Source organism: Eptatretus burgeri, chromosome 2, assembly GCF_056783735.1.
Source record: "Eptatretus burgeri isolate ZD-2024b chromosome 2, Ebu_testis_v1, whole genome shotgun sequence".
NCBI lineage: Eukaryota > Metazoa > Chordata > Myxini > Myxiniformes > Myxinidae > Eptatretus > Eptatretus burgeri.
The window spans coordinates 65,361,588-65,378,832 of NC_140962.1; the positions used below are offsets into that span (position 1 = coordinate 65,361,588).

The 17,245-nt window shown below is 41.4% G+C and overlaps 1 protein-coding gene across 1 annotated transcript in view; it reads left to right on the forward strand.

The window, feature by feature from the left end:
* Nucleotides 1–17,245, forward strand: part of LOC147032202 (kinesin-like protein KIF26B) — a 244,239-nt gene that overhangs the window by 73,410 nt on the left and 153,584 nt on the right. The window contains exon 2 of the mRNA XM_085850516.1: nucleotides 2,061–2,269. Within this exon, the coding sequence (XP_085706642.1) occupies nucleotides 2,061–2,269 (209 nt within the window). The remainder of the gene's footprint in view (nucleotides 1–2,060; nucleotides 2,270–17,245) is intronic.

Consider the following 17,245-nt stretch of genomic DNA (forward strand, 5'->3'; position numbering starts at 1 on the left):
ATTGGCCCAGCAGTTTGGCCGGAGAAGTCGAAAAAGGAGATGGACGGATGGCGCGTGAAGACAATACCTTCTCTGGAATGTAAATTCCAGATAAGCTAAAAAAAATAGAGATCTGAGACCTGACCAGTACCATCCCCTTGACAGGGCATTGTTGCTGCCAAAGCTATTTTTGGTATGGATTATGCTAGGTGCTTTGCTTTTACCTTCCCAGCAATTGTCAGGTCAGGAATTTGTAATTTCTTCATGGTGCTGACGATAGCTCACCTACTCTTCGTGAAGGCATCATGGATTTTTACCATCCACCAAATAATGGTGGAAAACAGCACAACGAGTTTAACATCCATCCGAGGGATGGCGCACACATATTGATGAATTGCCCTGCGTGCAAACCACTGAGATGACAGTTTATAGCTGGGTCAGGATTGAAACCCAGGTTAGACAACTCAAAGGTGAGTGCGCGTACCTCGAGGCTACCTTGCCACCCCAAATAGAAATACAGATGATAAAAATGAGCAATGAATTCTAAAGTAATGCAAAGTAATGTGAAATGTTGGAGAAAATAAGCAGGCAACTACAATATGAGATAAAACGCTTGGTATGAAAAAAAATCTAATACCTCTGGAACAAAAGCTATGGCTGTTCAAAAAGTTATGAAATTCAGGTTTCATTTATTCATACACATTAATCTTGACTTTTATTGTAGCTCAACAAACAGATCATATATTTTTTTCCCTAGGAGTACAATTCATACTTTCTGGCATGATTTTCTATTATCTCTGCTATTAACGGCCAACTTGGTGTTACGCATGCAGGGCGAGGCATCAATGTGTATGCCGTCCATCACTGGATGGACGTAAAGCTGGAGGATCCGTCAGCCACCACTGGCTGTAAGTGAACATTAAATATCTCACTGTGTCTTTCACCAAGAGTTGGTGAGTTATCGCCGGCACCCTGAACAAATTCAAAATTCCTGCCCTGACTACAGCTGGGAAGGCAAAAGCAAACCATCATGGTGTCATCCTTGCCATGGGGCTGCTTTAGCAGCACTGAACCAACTTTCAGGCAGAGCACTAGAAATAAAGAAATTTGAGTTCATATTGTGTTTATAGTTTTGCAACTTCAATTTAACTTATTTTAAATACTGTGTTAATGGTTTTGGGACATTTATTGACTTACATTTATCGTCTAACAGCAGATATTTGTAGACAATGATGCTCTGTGGTAACTCACCTTAGTTTTAATAGATTGGTTGGAAATCACTTGCCTTTCCCTTGTACCAATAGAGGGAAGTGTACAAATTTTGAGAATGTTTGTTTGTTTGTTTTCATGTGGTCCAAATGTGGTGTACTGAAAAATCATTTCTCTTATTGACATTTTCATTAACTCAAAGCAGCTTTTTGGGGATACTTTGTGATAGTCACATGATGCAAGAAATGGTACTTTTGAAAATTTGCTTTCAGGGTATGCTTACACATTGTAAGCAACAACAGACTGTGCTTCCCCCATTGTCTCAGGTCGCTCACTTGCATTTTTTTTTCTTGTTTTCCATTTATTTATTTTAATTTATTTATATTTTCATTCACGGATGCTTTCCAATGGATCTGTGATATTTCCCGGTGCATCAGCTTCGATGCCCATCGGCACACAAAATTTCAGCTTTCTACATCACCCGGAAGGTACCGATCTTTAATATCAGTCAATGAGTCAGTGGTTTGAAAGAGCTCTATATATATATATTAGGCTCGGGGTGATCGGTCATCCCATCAACGAACATAACAACATTATCAAAAAGATATTCGTTTCTATTGAAGGTTTATATGTTTGTTTGTTTTATTCTGTGTGATCTTCTTACAATAACTTGCAACTTTATATAATGAACAATAATCTTTATTTAATTTATTATACTTCTATGTTAAGCCACTGACTTGATGATGAACCCTTATGTATTTAGTAACTGCCAATAAAAGTCATTTTGTTTTTACATAGCGATTATAAAACACAAATCAAGTTTAGGTGGAATGTATCAGTTTCTTCATCGACGTTCAATGTGCACTTTGCAGTGTCATTCACCAACTTTGGAAGGGGGAAAGGTGATCTTTCCTGGAATCCGGGAACCAGAAACCAATCGGCTGGACAAGATCGCTTCTCCAAACCATGCTTCTCTACCCTCAAGGGCGACTTCCATTGGCTCAGTGTCACCCGTGCCAACTACAGCCCCTCCTACCAACAACACTCCCTCAAGCAATGGAAATGTGTCGTTTTTCACCAGGTCAGAGGGCATTCGTGGTGTCACTTCACTTGTAGTTGGATGTCTTCATGGGTAAAGAAAGTGTCTCAGAGTGAGAAATTGGAAATATTGAACTTGAACAACTCACAATATCAAATTGTGTTATAAATAGTAACTTATTTTATAGGTTTCGTTTTTCTACCCAAATTTTATTTTTTACAAACATGTTATATTCAGCGGATTATCTGTGTCTCCTTTATTTGTCACCATATCGTGTTGTTAATATCGATTAGCACAAATAAATTGTTTTGTGAATAACAAAGAAATTGGAGTCGATGTCCATAAAGTACAGAATGTGCTTAAGTGGTCTGGTACACATCTCATCTCATCAAATTGTTTTTGTTTGATTGTTGTTATTTGTTCTATTATTGAACATTTCTTTGATATAAATCACTGTGATTCATCCATTGTTCTGGTAGTGCCTGTCAGCAGTTATTCTTTAGTTCTGGAGTTGTGCTTGTTAGTGGATGTTTTCCCTCTTTTTATTTCCCCTCTTGTTATCGACCTGAAAGGCTGACGTCATATACACGTTTCTAAGATGAACCACCCGGTTGAGATGTAGCTGAGTGATACAGGCTTCCACATTCATACAGTCTGCATCCTTATCCTCACCCGTATTATGAAGTTAATAATGTTCACCGGGTCCATTTCATAGTTATCTACATGGTGATATGGAAAGTTCTGTGGTCCATTGTAACTAGTAAACCTCAATAGGATCAGTTTCCCTGATTTATTTTGGTTATAACTACATAGTGGACAAAAAATAAATCGACAAGATATAAGGGATTTGAACCTTGTGTAATGTGTAATGTGGCAAGTGATCAGATTTAGAACACCAAACTAATTAATGACATTGCAACGTGTGAGCTTGGGATGATTTTCACTGGATGGTCGATTGTTGTATTTTGCCAGGTTTTTTTTTTAACTATTGGCCTCCATTTATGATTGGAGCCCATAATTACAATGATGTGTTTCATCACCTTTGGAGATGCAGCCTTCACTGACCTTTCTTCCATCTTACATACCAGCATCTTTGCAAATAGTACTCTGTGCCTAAAATCAATATGAAGAGATTATTGTAAGAGCCACTCTTCCCAAATTCCTTTTTATACCTTCTCTCCCATTCCCATACTTCCCTTATGAGGATACATTGCAGTTCTCGATGAAGGCCAAAACATCTAAGCTGAACCTTTGTCCTCAGCCATAATCTCCATTTGGATTTGGTTCTGTAGTTTTGTGATTTAATGATCCTTTCCTGTTTGTTTACATATTTTCCGATCAAGGGTGCTGGAAGTAGGTGGGGGGGGGGCAAATGCTCCCTAAAATGTTTGTGGGGGTAAAATAGTATATTTTTTAATTGGTATTTTGCCCACCTCCCCCCAAAAAATGCCCCTCCCAACAAAAAAGAGAGAGACAGACAGACAGACAGACAGGAAGAAGAATGAAAGAAAGATAAAAAGGAGATATAAATTTTAAAATTCTCAAAGAAGTTGCTAGAGTGGAGAAAGGCACTAATCATACCAGGTAAAATAGTTATTACCTCCACCACCGAAGGTGAAGGAGGTTATGTTTTCACCCCTGTCTGTTAGGTCGCCGAAATAGGTGACCCTTATTGTCAGTAATTCTGTCTGTTTGTTTGGATGTTTGTTCGTTTGTCATCAGCATAATTGGTAGTAAACGTGGGCGGATTTTGACCAAACACGGGTGGTAGGTACATCTTATGACCTAGTGCTTTTGGAAATTGTGATGGTTGCTTGGGACGCTTCGGTTCCCTCGCAACAACCGAAAAACCTTCAAAATCGGTCATGAAAATTCACACTAATCGTCCGGAATACATTGTGCACAAACGATCGAGCCGGATTTTCGATTTAGATCTTTCTTCACCCACAGCGCCCCCTCGAACTTTGGGGATTTCCGATTTCAAACCACATTTTCGGTACTTTTCATTCAAATGGATACCAAGTAGTTATCAGTCGATGGAACTGGATGAGATTTGATATGCATAATCTTAAAGCGATTCCCTATCCCCAATATGACATCCATTTTGCTCTATATCTTATAGTTTCCATGCTCGGCAACCCATCGCCACCTACCGGCTTGTCTTTGTTTGTTTGTTTGTTTGTTTGTCTGTTTGTTTCTTTGTTTCTTTATGTACAGGATATGTCAAAAAGTTTTGGATGGATTCAGATGAAATTTGGTGGACAGGTTGGGTGTGTTACAAGGACAAAATTGTCAGATTTTGGTGAAGATCCCAATCCGGATCCGGCTATTAGAACTTTTTAAGTGATTCTTCACTTTTGAGAGATCGGGCCAAAAATTATACATAGGATGATATTTCAAAAAATTGTGGATGGATTCAGATGAAACTTGGTGGACGGGTTGGGTGTGTGACCACAACAAATTAATTCGATTTTGGTGAAGATCCGAATCCGGATCCGACAACTAGAATTTTAAAAGTGATTCTTCATCATTGAGAGATCGGACCAAAAACGATATATAGCACACACTACAGGGCAGAGGTATGCTCTCTTCCGAGTGCCCTTCTAGTTTTAATAATATAATTGATGGGTCATGGTGAAAAGTGACCATTTTTTCGGGAAGGGTGAGGCACCGTTATTTTACAGGGAAAAGGCACTGGAATTAAAAAAATGCTCTTTTCATGGGTTTTTTTTTTCCTTTAATTTTGCCACTCTCCCCCCATCAAATCCTGAAATCCTTCCGCCGAGCTGTTCCAGACACAAATAATCAATAATTTTTAATGCCATTAATGAATGTCTTTACTGTCACTATAATCATCTATTGCTCCTCATTTTTCCAACTTACCAATGATAAATTTTCATGAATGACTACCATGAGAAAAGAGTCTGTGGAAAAACAGAGTACACATTTTAATTTGTCTTTGACCAGACAACTACCGGTAATTCCATCGTATTGCCACAATAAATTATTGTGTTTACTGCTATGACCAACATTACATGGCCCCAATAAACTGCACACTGACAGAGAACCAACAGGGGGATGTTGACAATGAGAAGACATCCGATGGTAAATAAATACACATCGCCTTCATTCTGTTTCTGCTCAGTTTAATTGTCAAATTGCGATGGTGTTTCTTCATTATTAATATTATGCACCGCAATTCGTTTTCACGAAAGGTTTTAACATAGACATAAACAGAGACATTTTGAAGGACATTATCATGAAAAGAAAACCACAAAGCTTTTCGTTGTGCTTTCTTCAGGTGAAATTCGCACAAAGTGAGTGAGTAACGATGAAGAACAGTCAAATGGACACCGATCAACAAAGTCAATTCTGATTGGACGTTCTCTAGTGATGCGTCATCACCTCCCAATGCTCTAGGTGGGCGGAGCCTGTTCTGTGTTCAGCTCTCCAATTGGAGGTTGCAGAGTCTGAGGCGGAGCCGCGAAGGCTGTTGTAGAATCTTCTTCATAACCATCCGTGATCATGAGACGAGTTTGTGTTCCTCTTCTTCTTTTCACAAATAAGCAAAATTTTGCATCACGTGCAACAACAACAACAACAACAACAACGGTATTATCGAATGGTGGTACCTCATCACGTGCAAATTTGAAAGAACAACTAGAAGAACATGACGGAGCAATTAGGCTTGGAAAAGTGACCCAGTCAGCCATAGCACGTCAGTGCCTGCAATCTGGCCATGAAGTTGACTTTGATGGAAACCGTGTCCTCGACATTACTTCTAACGAACGATGCAGGTTGATTTTGGAAGCACGGCACCCAAAGAGCCGGGAGGATGGTCTAACTGGTGAGACGGTGGACATACCCACACACACCTCTGATGCAAATGGCGAAAACTGGATTGTGCAAATGTCTGGATAAGTTGAGCAACAAACACCCAATCCCATACACCACATCCACATGTGTCCAACACCCAACGAGAACCCCAACACTTCATGCCCCAGAAACACAAAAACAACAACAAGCACACACACACACACACACACACACACACACACACACACACACTCACACACACACACACACACACACACACACACACACACACACACACACACACACACACACGCGTGCACACACACACACACACACACTCACACACACACACACTCACACACACACACACACACACACACACACACACACACACATATATATATATATATATATATATATATATATATATATATATATATATATATATATATATATATATATATATATATATATATATATATATATGTATATGTATATATATGTATATGTACATATATATATATATATATATATATATATATATATATATATATATATATATATATATCTTCTTCTTTCAGCTGCTCCCGTTAGGGGTCGCCACAGCGGATCATCCGTATGATCCGCATAGTGATTTGGCACATGTTTTACGCCGGATGCCCTTCCTGACGCAACCCTGGTCGTCTCTTACGACACAGGGATATGGTACACCTATTTTAACCGGGGTATACACCGGCCCAGTATACTGGTACTCATTTTGCTGACCTCGGAAGGATGACAGGCTGAGTCAACCCCTCTTCTTCTTCCTCTTTCGGCTTGCTCCCGTTAGGGGTCGCCACAGCAGATCAACCGTCTCCATTTCGCTCTATCCTCCACATCTTCCATTGACACTCCAACCACCCGCATGTCCGCCCTCACCGCATCCATGAACCTCTTCTTTGGCCTTCCTCTTCTCCTCCTGCCTGGCGGCTCCATCTTCAACATCCTTCTCCTGATATACTCCGTTTCCCTCCTGTGCACATGTCAAAACCATCTCAATCTCGCCTCTCTCACTTTGTCTCCAAACCGTCCTACCTGCGCTGTCCCTCTAATATACTCATTTCTTATCCTATCCATCCTCGTCACTCCCAACGAGAATCGCAGCATCTTTAACTCTGCCACCTCCAGCTCCGCTTCCTGTCTTTTTGTTAGTGCCACCGCCTCCAAACCATACAACATAGCTGGTCTCACTACCGTCTTGTATACTTTCCCCTTCACTCTTGCAGCTACCCTTCTGTCACAAATCACTCCTGCAACTCTTCTCCACCCACTCCATCCTGCCTGCACTCTCTTTTTCACTTCTCTCCCACACTCTCCGTTACTTTGGACAGTTGATCCCAAGTATTTAAACCAATCCACCTTCCCCACCTCAAAGTCACCAGGCTGAGTCAACCCCCTGGTGTATTAATTCAATGGCCCAACGGGGCTTGAACTCAGGACCTTTTGGATCCCAAGCCGCTGCCCTAACCACTGCGCCAAAACCAGGCTATATATATATATATATATATATATATATTTGAATTTTATATTCATGGCTGCAAATGAATTAATGCAGAACTAATGATCAGCAGGGAACAGATAATGTGCTTGAGTGGCAGGTCATGCAGCAAGCTCTGTGATGGGACTCAACCTGTGCCCTACTACCTTCTTAAGTAAGTGGGTTCGATTTGGTTTACTAATGAGTCTAATATTGTCACGAATAAACGATCAGCAGTATGTTGTCCTCCATTCCATCCATTGGGACCATACTCTGAGCAGAGTGTTTGTGCTGCCTTAGCATTCTTCTTGGCTATTGGGCACAATCCTGGATGGGTCGCCACTCCGATGCAGGACACCAGCACGCTGGCACTCTTTTTGCTGACCTCAGAAGGATGACAGGCAGAGTCAACCCCACTTGGTATTAATTCAACAGCCAAGTGGGATTTGAATTCAGGATCCTAGGATCCCAAGCCCACCACTCAAAACATTAAGCCATCACAAGGCATAGGTTGTCCTCATGGGCTGCCAACAATGATGGAATCGAGATGGACATCTCTTTTTTGTCTACTTGTGACCATAAGCTTTAATCTCAGTCTGAAATGGCATGAGTGCCATAAGGATTTTTTTTTTAATGCAATGTTGAGGCTCGTATGAGAGCTAACATACAGAACGTACAACAAGGGGAGCAGGAGATGAGAGGGGTAAGAGAGGGAAGGCCAAAACATTGGGGAATAGAGACACGAGGAGATCTGTGGAATGCAGAGGAATAGGGTGAGGTACACAGAAAAACAAGATGGACACTACAGGGACTTTCAGGTCCTTACACGACAGGGACTTTCAGGTGTTTACATGACAGGGACTTTCAGAAAGGAAAGCAGGGAATTTGAAGGAGGTGGGTTTGGGTTGGATTAGTGGAGGTAGAAAAGATCATGGTTTTGGATGGGGGAAGATAAGAGATGGTGATGAACAGCTGTTTTGAAGACCTGGAGGGAAGAGTGGGATTGAAAGGAGTGTAGGAGTTTGTTCCAAAGGTGGGAAAAAAAGTAGAATAAAAGAGTGAAGGTCAGCAGTGATTATTGATCTTGGTCGATTTACCAGAAGGGGGTTGCTGGCAGACCATGGGTGTCCTACAGAAATATGGGAGGGGACCCATCACAGACAGAGTTTTGGAGGGAGGGGCGAGGCCGGAGAGGAGACGGTAGAAGACAGAAAGACCACCGACCTGCCTGCAATGAGAGAGTGAGAAAACCAAAGACTCAGCCTACAAGGATGTCTCCTAGTTTGGAGGAGATGTGTTGGCATAATTCATGTTCATGACATCAGCATCATGTCATCAAGTCAGTGTGCTCCTTTAGTTGAATATATATATATATATATATATATATATATATATATACATATATATATTTATATATATATATATTTATATATATAGCTTTTTCGAACGATTGACTGATATTAAGATCGGCACCTTCCGGGTGACATAGAAAGCTGAGATTTGGCATGACAATGGACATTGAAGCCAGTACACAGGAGAAAATGACAATCATCGGACAACATCCATCAATGAAAATATAAATAAATGAAAAAAATAAATGCAGGTGAGTGACCCAAGACAATGGGGAAGCACACTAATTTTGCATGTCTACGGACATCGACGCTGATGCACCAGGAAAATTCACAGAACCATTGGAAGGCATCCATAAATGAAAAAAAAATGAAAATAAATAAATAAAAAATCAAATGCAGGTAAGCGACCTGAGACAATGGGGAAGCACACTTCATTGTTGCTTCAATGTGTAAGCATACCCCACTCGTATGTGTGTGTGTGTGTGTGTGTGTGTGTGTGTATATATATGTATGTATGTATGTATATATGTTTGTATGTATATATATATATATATATATATATATATATATATATGTATCATTACGGTCTATATATGTTATTATAGTTGGTTTGTGTGACTTGCTCGAAACTAATGACATATTCCAGGTGATTGGCTCGATTCTTATGCCTGCCTGAGGCAATAACTCTCTTGGAATGGCATAAAGGCCTCCTGCCTTCCACAAGAAACTCTGCCTGCATCTATGATAGCGAATACCTTCCTAAGTCTCTCTCTGTTGAATGCCTTACTAAGTCATCCCTTGAAGTGAAACGGTTTGTTGGCACAGTAACATCATCACATTCCCAGCCCTTTGTCATCATGCCCCAGCCTCCTGCATCATTGAGGATGAAAAAGGGTGGAAGCAACAAAGGCCTTTCTCGGTACTTTTTTGAGATATAACAGTTGATGTTGCTTTTGGCAGGAGAAAACACACAGGCTGAACTCAGGCATGATGCACAAGGAACAAAAATGTGTTCAGTCATGTTTCATTGCAGCTGTGATCCAATGGTGTGCACGTTCCATGAAGCAATGTCAGAAATGAATGTGAAAGTTAAAATTTGCATGCAAACAAAAGAAGTACCAACACAGTAAAAGCAGGTTCGTGGTACTACAATAAACTAGATGTCATCCTTGTGATGAACCTTGCAACAGATTGCTACGTGTACATATGCTTATGCAATCACAATGCCCACAGACCTGTGACAAAGCATAAACAGTCAGCACTGATTCCCTCAATGTAGATTATTAACCAGCATCTTATTTTCTCTGGATTGAGAGACTGCAGGAGTTTGGCTGTCCCATTTTGTCTCCATGTCGCTGAATAGGCTTTTGGGTTGAACTTGATTGATTAGAGAATTGTCACAATTACACAGGCATACTTTGCTCTCCTCTGTCTGATATGAGAACACCTACAAGGTTTTTGACATGCTTCAACACATGCCACAAAGGGTTACCATGCATTGTAATCCTGTCTATCCCCAGGTTTCTTTTCAATGCTGGAAGAACCTGAATTCTGTTCTTACAAAATAATGTCCTTTGGGAAATGAGACAGGCTGATAGGGTATTGGTGCATGACAGCGTGGAATCCATTATCTCGTCTCTGCATAATCAACTCTCAACTATGTGCCTGGTGCTTGTGTTGGTGGATATATATATATATATTTTTTAATAGCTTTGCTGTTGAATTACCTCTCAAATTTTTCATTGTTATTTTAATGCTTAATGAATAAATAAACCTCACCACACTTTTATCTGAATGCACAGTGGAATATGCGTATTGCACAAAAACATTATTTTGAATCCATCACATTGAAAAATACCGATTTGATACTTCAAAGTGGCACAATTAAAACGAGAAGGGCACTCGGTAGAGCGCATACCTCTGCCACGTAATGCCTGATCCACATGAACATATCGGGCCCAATACAATTTTGAAATATCATGCTATACAGTACTATATAGTTTTTGGCCCTATCTCTCAATGGTGAAGAATCACTTTAAAAAAATTAAACAATTCTCGTATCTTCACCAAAATCGAATCAATTTGTCCTTGAGACACACCCAAATTGTCCACAAAGTTTCGTCTGAATCCATCCACAACTTTTTGAGATATCATCCTATATATTGGTTTAGTACTGTCTCTCAATGGTGAAGAATCACTTAAAAAAAAACTTATCATATCTGGATCCGGATTCGGATCTTCACCAAAATTGAATAATTTCTTCCTTGTCACATACCCAAAATGTCCGCTAAGTTTCGTCCAAATCCGTCCAAAACGTTTTGAGATATTGTGCTCTATATCATTTTTGGCCCTGTCTCTCAATGGTGAAGAATCACTTTAAAAACTCTAGTAGCCGCATCCGGATCTGGATCTTCACCAAAATCTAATCAGCTCAACCTTGCCACACACCTGTCCACAAAATTTCATTCAAATCCATCCACAACTTTTTGAGATATCCTGCACACAAACACACAAAGTGAATGAAATGTCACTCATTGAGTGACTTGGCAAAACAGCGCAAGGTAGAATGGCACTCCATAAAGCGCATACCTCTGCCGGGTGGAACAGTTTACGCTTTGTATCCCACTGATGGGCTGGATCCAAACCAAATCCATTCCGCTTGTTCTTGTCACCTATTCAACTCATCCACCTTGTTTTGTCATAACTCGTCCACAATTTTTGAGATATAGTGATATACTGTATTTAGTTTTTGGTCCTATCTACCAATTATAGAAATTAGGCCTGTGTTGGCCTTTTGACCTTAAAAGTAATTGGTAGTTGAATTCAATGACCTAACATGAAAATGCTCTTCAAATTTCAAGTCAATCGGATGAAAATTGAGGATTTTAGAAAATTTGGCTCAAATTGGCCTTTTGGCCTATTTTGACCTTTTGGCCCATGTTTACGTCAAAATAAGTAGGTGGTTAAATTCAGTGACGAGACATGCAAATGCTCTTCAAATTTCAAGTAAATTGGATTAAAATTGAGAATTTTCGAAATTTGGCCGATGTTGACGTTTTGGTCTTTGTTGATCTTTTGGCCTATGTTTACCTCAAAGTTAATATGTGGTTGAATTCAGTGACCTGATGTGTAAATCCTTTTCATATTTCAACTCAATTAGAGTAAAATTGAGGATTTAGAAAATTTGGCCCAAATTGGCCTTTTGGCCTATTTTTACCTTTTGGCCTATGTTTACCTCAAAATTAGTAGGTGGTTGAATTCAGTGACCTGATATGCAAATGCTCTTCAAATTTCAAGTTAATTAGATGAAAAATTGAGGATTTTAGAAATTTGGCCTATGTTGACCTTTTGGCCTGTTTACCTCAAAATTAATCGGTGGTTGAATGCAGTGACCTGATGTGTAAATTCTTTTCATATTTCAACTCAATTAGAGTAAAATTGAGGATTTAGAAAATTTGGCCCAAATTGGCCTTTTGGCCTATTTTTACCTTTTGGCCTATGTTTACCTCAAAATTAGTAGGTGGTTGAATTCAGTGACCTGATATGCAAATGCTCTTCAAATTTCAAGTTAATTAGATGAAAAATTGAGGATTTTAGAAATTTGGCCTATGTTGACCTTTTGGCCTGTTTACCTCAAAATTAATCGGTGGTTGAATGCAGTGACCTGATGTGTAAATTCTTTTCATATTTCAACTCAATCGGATAAAAATTGAGGATTTTCGAAATTTGGCCCATGTTGACCTTTTGGTCTATGTTGACCTCAAAATTAATAGGTGGTTGAATTTGGTGACCTGATTTGCAAATGCTTTTCAAATTCCAAGTCAATCGGATGAAAATTGACAATTTTATAAACAATTTTAAAATTTGCCCTATTTTGGGTTGACCTTGTGGCCTATGTTGACCTTTTTGACCTATGATAACCTCAAAACTAATAAGTGGTTGAATTGATTGACCTGATATGCAAATTCTGTTCAAATTTCAAGTCGATCTATTTCAATGCGGGACCGTCGCAGGATCGGTGACATTAATCTCTGGAAATTTCAGAACGATCGGTTGAGCGGTTTGGACTAGAGGCGAGCGGACAGACAAACAAACACACAAACACAAACGGAGGCGATCAACATACATGTCAAAAAACAACGGTTTTTTTTGCCAAGTGACAAACACACAAACAGACAGAAAGGAGTGAAAACATCACCTCCTTCACCTTTGGTGGCGGAGGTAATAATAGCAAATATCAAATGAAACGTACACATTTGTGCATACATGATTCAGTTAGCAGACTGGTACCTTTTTATTTTTTGCATTCATCCATTGCTCATGTTGGAGCTGCTGTTCATCTACAACCGAAGAACCAGAGCATTAGTCGACATCATTGTATGTTTGCAGGGATTACAAGGATAGTACAAGTAAAAGTAGGACTCGACGTCGTGAGATGCCTGCAGTTAATACAAGTCAGTGTGAAATAAGGCACACCAGTGAATACTCCTTGTAGTTCACTGTTCACAGCATGGAGAATAGATGTTGCAGGCAAACTAAAGCATTGAGCATGAGCTGATAGGCAGCTGAAGGTAGAATTATATTTGTTGTTGTGACGGAAATGACAGCGTAGCAAACACTTTTAAATTATATAAACTTCTCTTATAGTTTCCAGAGTAGAAAGTAATTCTGTCCATACCTTCACAGGGAAATTTTGAAGTTGGATCGTTAAGTTGGGAAGTAACTTTTGTAACGTTCTTAAGTTGTCATTTCTCTGTTTAATTCATCGACGTTCCACAAGAGACGACTGGCCACATGTTTTATCAAATAGCTGTTACAAGGAAATCTCGACACAGGAGGATGCCAGGAGATCCATCATGCCCCTACCGCATCTACATCCCGCATCCCACCCTCCCACCAAGCCCAACTCCACCACCTAATTCCCGAGCACGCTCACCCTTCATGACACCAAACACCGCTGGCACTACACACCAACTTCAACCCAACATGCACTAAAAGGGAAAGGAGAAAACAAACAGCAAGGGCTTTTTTTTGTACATGAAGTCGAGGCTTTCGGAAGAGGTAGAGCATATCCAATCTATGGCTGCCTTTGGAGGCCAGCTTTGCTGCAGTATATGGTTGGCCCAGGAGAGATGATGGATGATAGTGAGGTCCAAAAGTTCAGGAAGTTTTAATGAAGCAGAGGTCATGATGAAATGGCAAAAGGAAGTAATCCAGAGTCAACATGGCAAGCACAGACTCATCTGATAACTTGTTCACCAATTAACTCTATAGTCTGTGTTAACTTTTATAATGGTCAAATTAGCGATATCTGTTACCTCAACTACCGCTTTGCTCATCGTCCTTCAACTATCCAGTCTGTGAGCAGCACTCTTATTCGTCGCGCCTACATTATCAGTGACAAGTATAACATGGATCATGAACTATGGCACATCATGACTGCTCTTAAATTCAACAGTTATCCCAACCACAAGATCATCACTAAACCACCAAAATCTCATGATCCAACACCAGAAGCTAGAGCATGTGTTATTCTCCCCTTCATTGGAGGTACTGGACATCGCATCACATTCAGCGCGTTCTCAAGACTGTCGACATGGGAGTACGCCATCGTTCGACACACAAACTCGAATATCTTCTTCACACATAAAGACAGAGGACCTTCCAACCACTATCCAGGTGTTTACATTCGTGAAACTGTCAGAACTTTCACCAGTAGACTGAAAGAACATCAAGCACATTATAGATGAGGCAAACCAGAAAATCAGCAAGAGTCAATCATGCATAGACCAATAATCATCACATCACACAGACCCCCCCCCTTATCCCCCCTCCTAAAAGGCTACCTATTAGTGACATCTGGCTCTCCCTCATCAACAAGCAGACGCCTACAATCATAACTATCAACACACCGAGGACAATGGATTATGATGAGCAAGACCACACTGGCCAATTCGCAACCCAAAATAACCAGCCAATGGGGCGTGAAGTTCTTATAGAATCTGCATCCCATTCGGTCCAGTGACTTCCACCAGTCGATGGACAGACCATGCTGCCTGAAACGTCAAGGCTTACTTCTGCTTTTCTTTAGAGTTATTGGTAAAATATAAAGGATATAAAGAGCTTTTAAGACCCAACACTTGTGTAAACCGTAAACCTTTGACTCTGAAACTCTTACATTATTTTCCTTCTCTTCATTTCTGGATTTCTTCAGTTATTTTGTATTTCATTTGAGGCACGGCCTCGATGAGGACTACACAGTCCGTGACTGGAGCCTTTAATATAAAACAAACAAACAAATGAAGAAAAAAAAACCCACGGACAAATTCCAAGATCCCGCTTTAACATTACCCAAAGAGAAGATGACCACAAACAGGTCCATTGCCGATAGAAATGTCAACATTGCATCTCAAGGATCCTCAAGCTCAAAGGAGAGATCAGATGGACAGCCTACTAAGATCTTGTTCCAAGCTGCAACACGTTCTTCTGACGTATACCTTTATTTGGTGGTGTGTAGGCAACTGACAGCTCCATGTGGGCAAAAAACATAATAACCCATGAAGTTATGTGCATGAAGTACAAACATACCGACTACTTATAATTCAAAACACCTCACCACACTGGAAAACATGGGGACGGGACAGGAAATAATACCCCACCTGGAGGCGGCGCAACACGATACACATTTACATGGAGAATTTGTGTCCCTCCTCCTCCCCCTCCAAGACCATCAGCAAAGATAAAAACACCCCTAAACACTAATTCGGGTCATGCTGATCCGATGTAGCAAGCCTGGAAGGAATCAGCCCAGAATTGCAGAAGTAGTAGCGCAACAAACACACAAACACTGGTTCGTGAATTATCGTGAGGATAAGGGAAAGAAGGGGGGAGGTCAGGTCAGGTATGGGAGCATGTGCCAGAACAGCACGTCGCTGCGTCCACTTTCCGCCGGTACTCCAGGGGCCTCCGTCTGGCCATCCCCCAGGCAGATGCCAGGCCCATCCCCATCTCCTTGAGATGATGGTCAACCTGCTGCAACCATGAGGCACGTGGTCGACCCACTGGCCTCCTCCACTCATGAGACTCCCTCGCTGAGAGAATCTGGTGAGCAGGATCAGAGTCAGGAAAACGAGCCACATGTCCATACAGCCGCAACTGACGCTCACGGACTATGCAGGTAACAAATCTCATCCGAGTCTCTCTCAGCAACCGCTCGTTGGACACAAAATCCGACCAGCGATAGCCAAGGATTCTCCGAAGAGACCTGGTACCAAAGGAATTAAGTCTCCGTCTCAGATCCTTGGTCAGAGTCCAAGTCTCGCACCCATAGAGCAAGACTGGAAGTACCAAGGACCTGAAGACTCGGACTTTCGTCCTCCCGCACAGGTACCGGCAGCGCCACACCCCATGATCCAGTGAATCCATGACTCCCCAGGCCCGACCCAGACGTCTATTGACCTCCGGCTCACAACCTGCGGAGACATGAATATCACTGCCAAGGTAAGTGAATCTATCCACGACCTCAACATCCTCACCACAAACAGACACAGACAGGACAGCAGCATCCAAGATGTCACCGAAAGCCTGGATCTTAGTTTTGACCCAAGAAACCCGTAATCCCAACGGCTCTGACTCCTCATTCAGCACCTCGAGGGCCCCCAAGAGGATGTCTAAAGTCTCCGCAAAGATGACTGCATCATCTGCAAAGTCAAGGTCCGAGATCTTGACATTCCCAAATGACGCACCGCAACTTGATCTCTCCGACATCCTCCCTAAAATCCAGTCCATACAAGTGCTGAAAAGTGTGGGGGCAAGTACACATCCCTGACGAACTCCAGTAACAACTGGAAATAAGTCAGAGATGGTACCACCACACTTCACAGCACTCTCAGTACCAGAGTAGAGTTCAGACATCAGATCGATCAGTTTTGGTGGCACCCCACGAAGACCAAGAATCCTCCAGAGGACATCCCGATTCACTGAATCGAACGCTTTACAGAGATCAACATAGGCTGCAAGCAGCCCCTGCCGAAACTCTCATCTGCGTTTGGTGAGGACACGAAGTACAAGGATACGGTCAATCGTTGACCTCTTTGGTGTAAAGCCTGACTGCTCTGGATGCTGGTGCTCAAGCAGATGGTGGCGAACCCTATCGAGAATTATCCGAGCAAAGACCTTGCCCGGCACTGAGAGCAGCGTCACTCCTCGGTAGTTGTTGCAGTCTTGGCGATCACCCTTCCCTTTCCAGAGAGGGACAACAAGGCCCCTCTTCCATTCAGTTGGGATGATGCCTGTGTTCCAGGCAGAGCACAAAACTGCATGCAACGACACGAG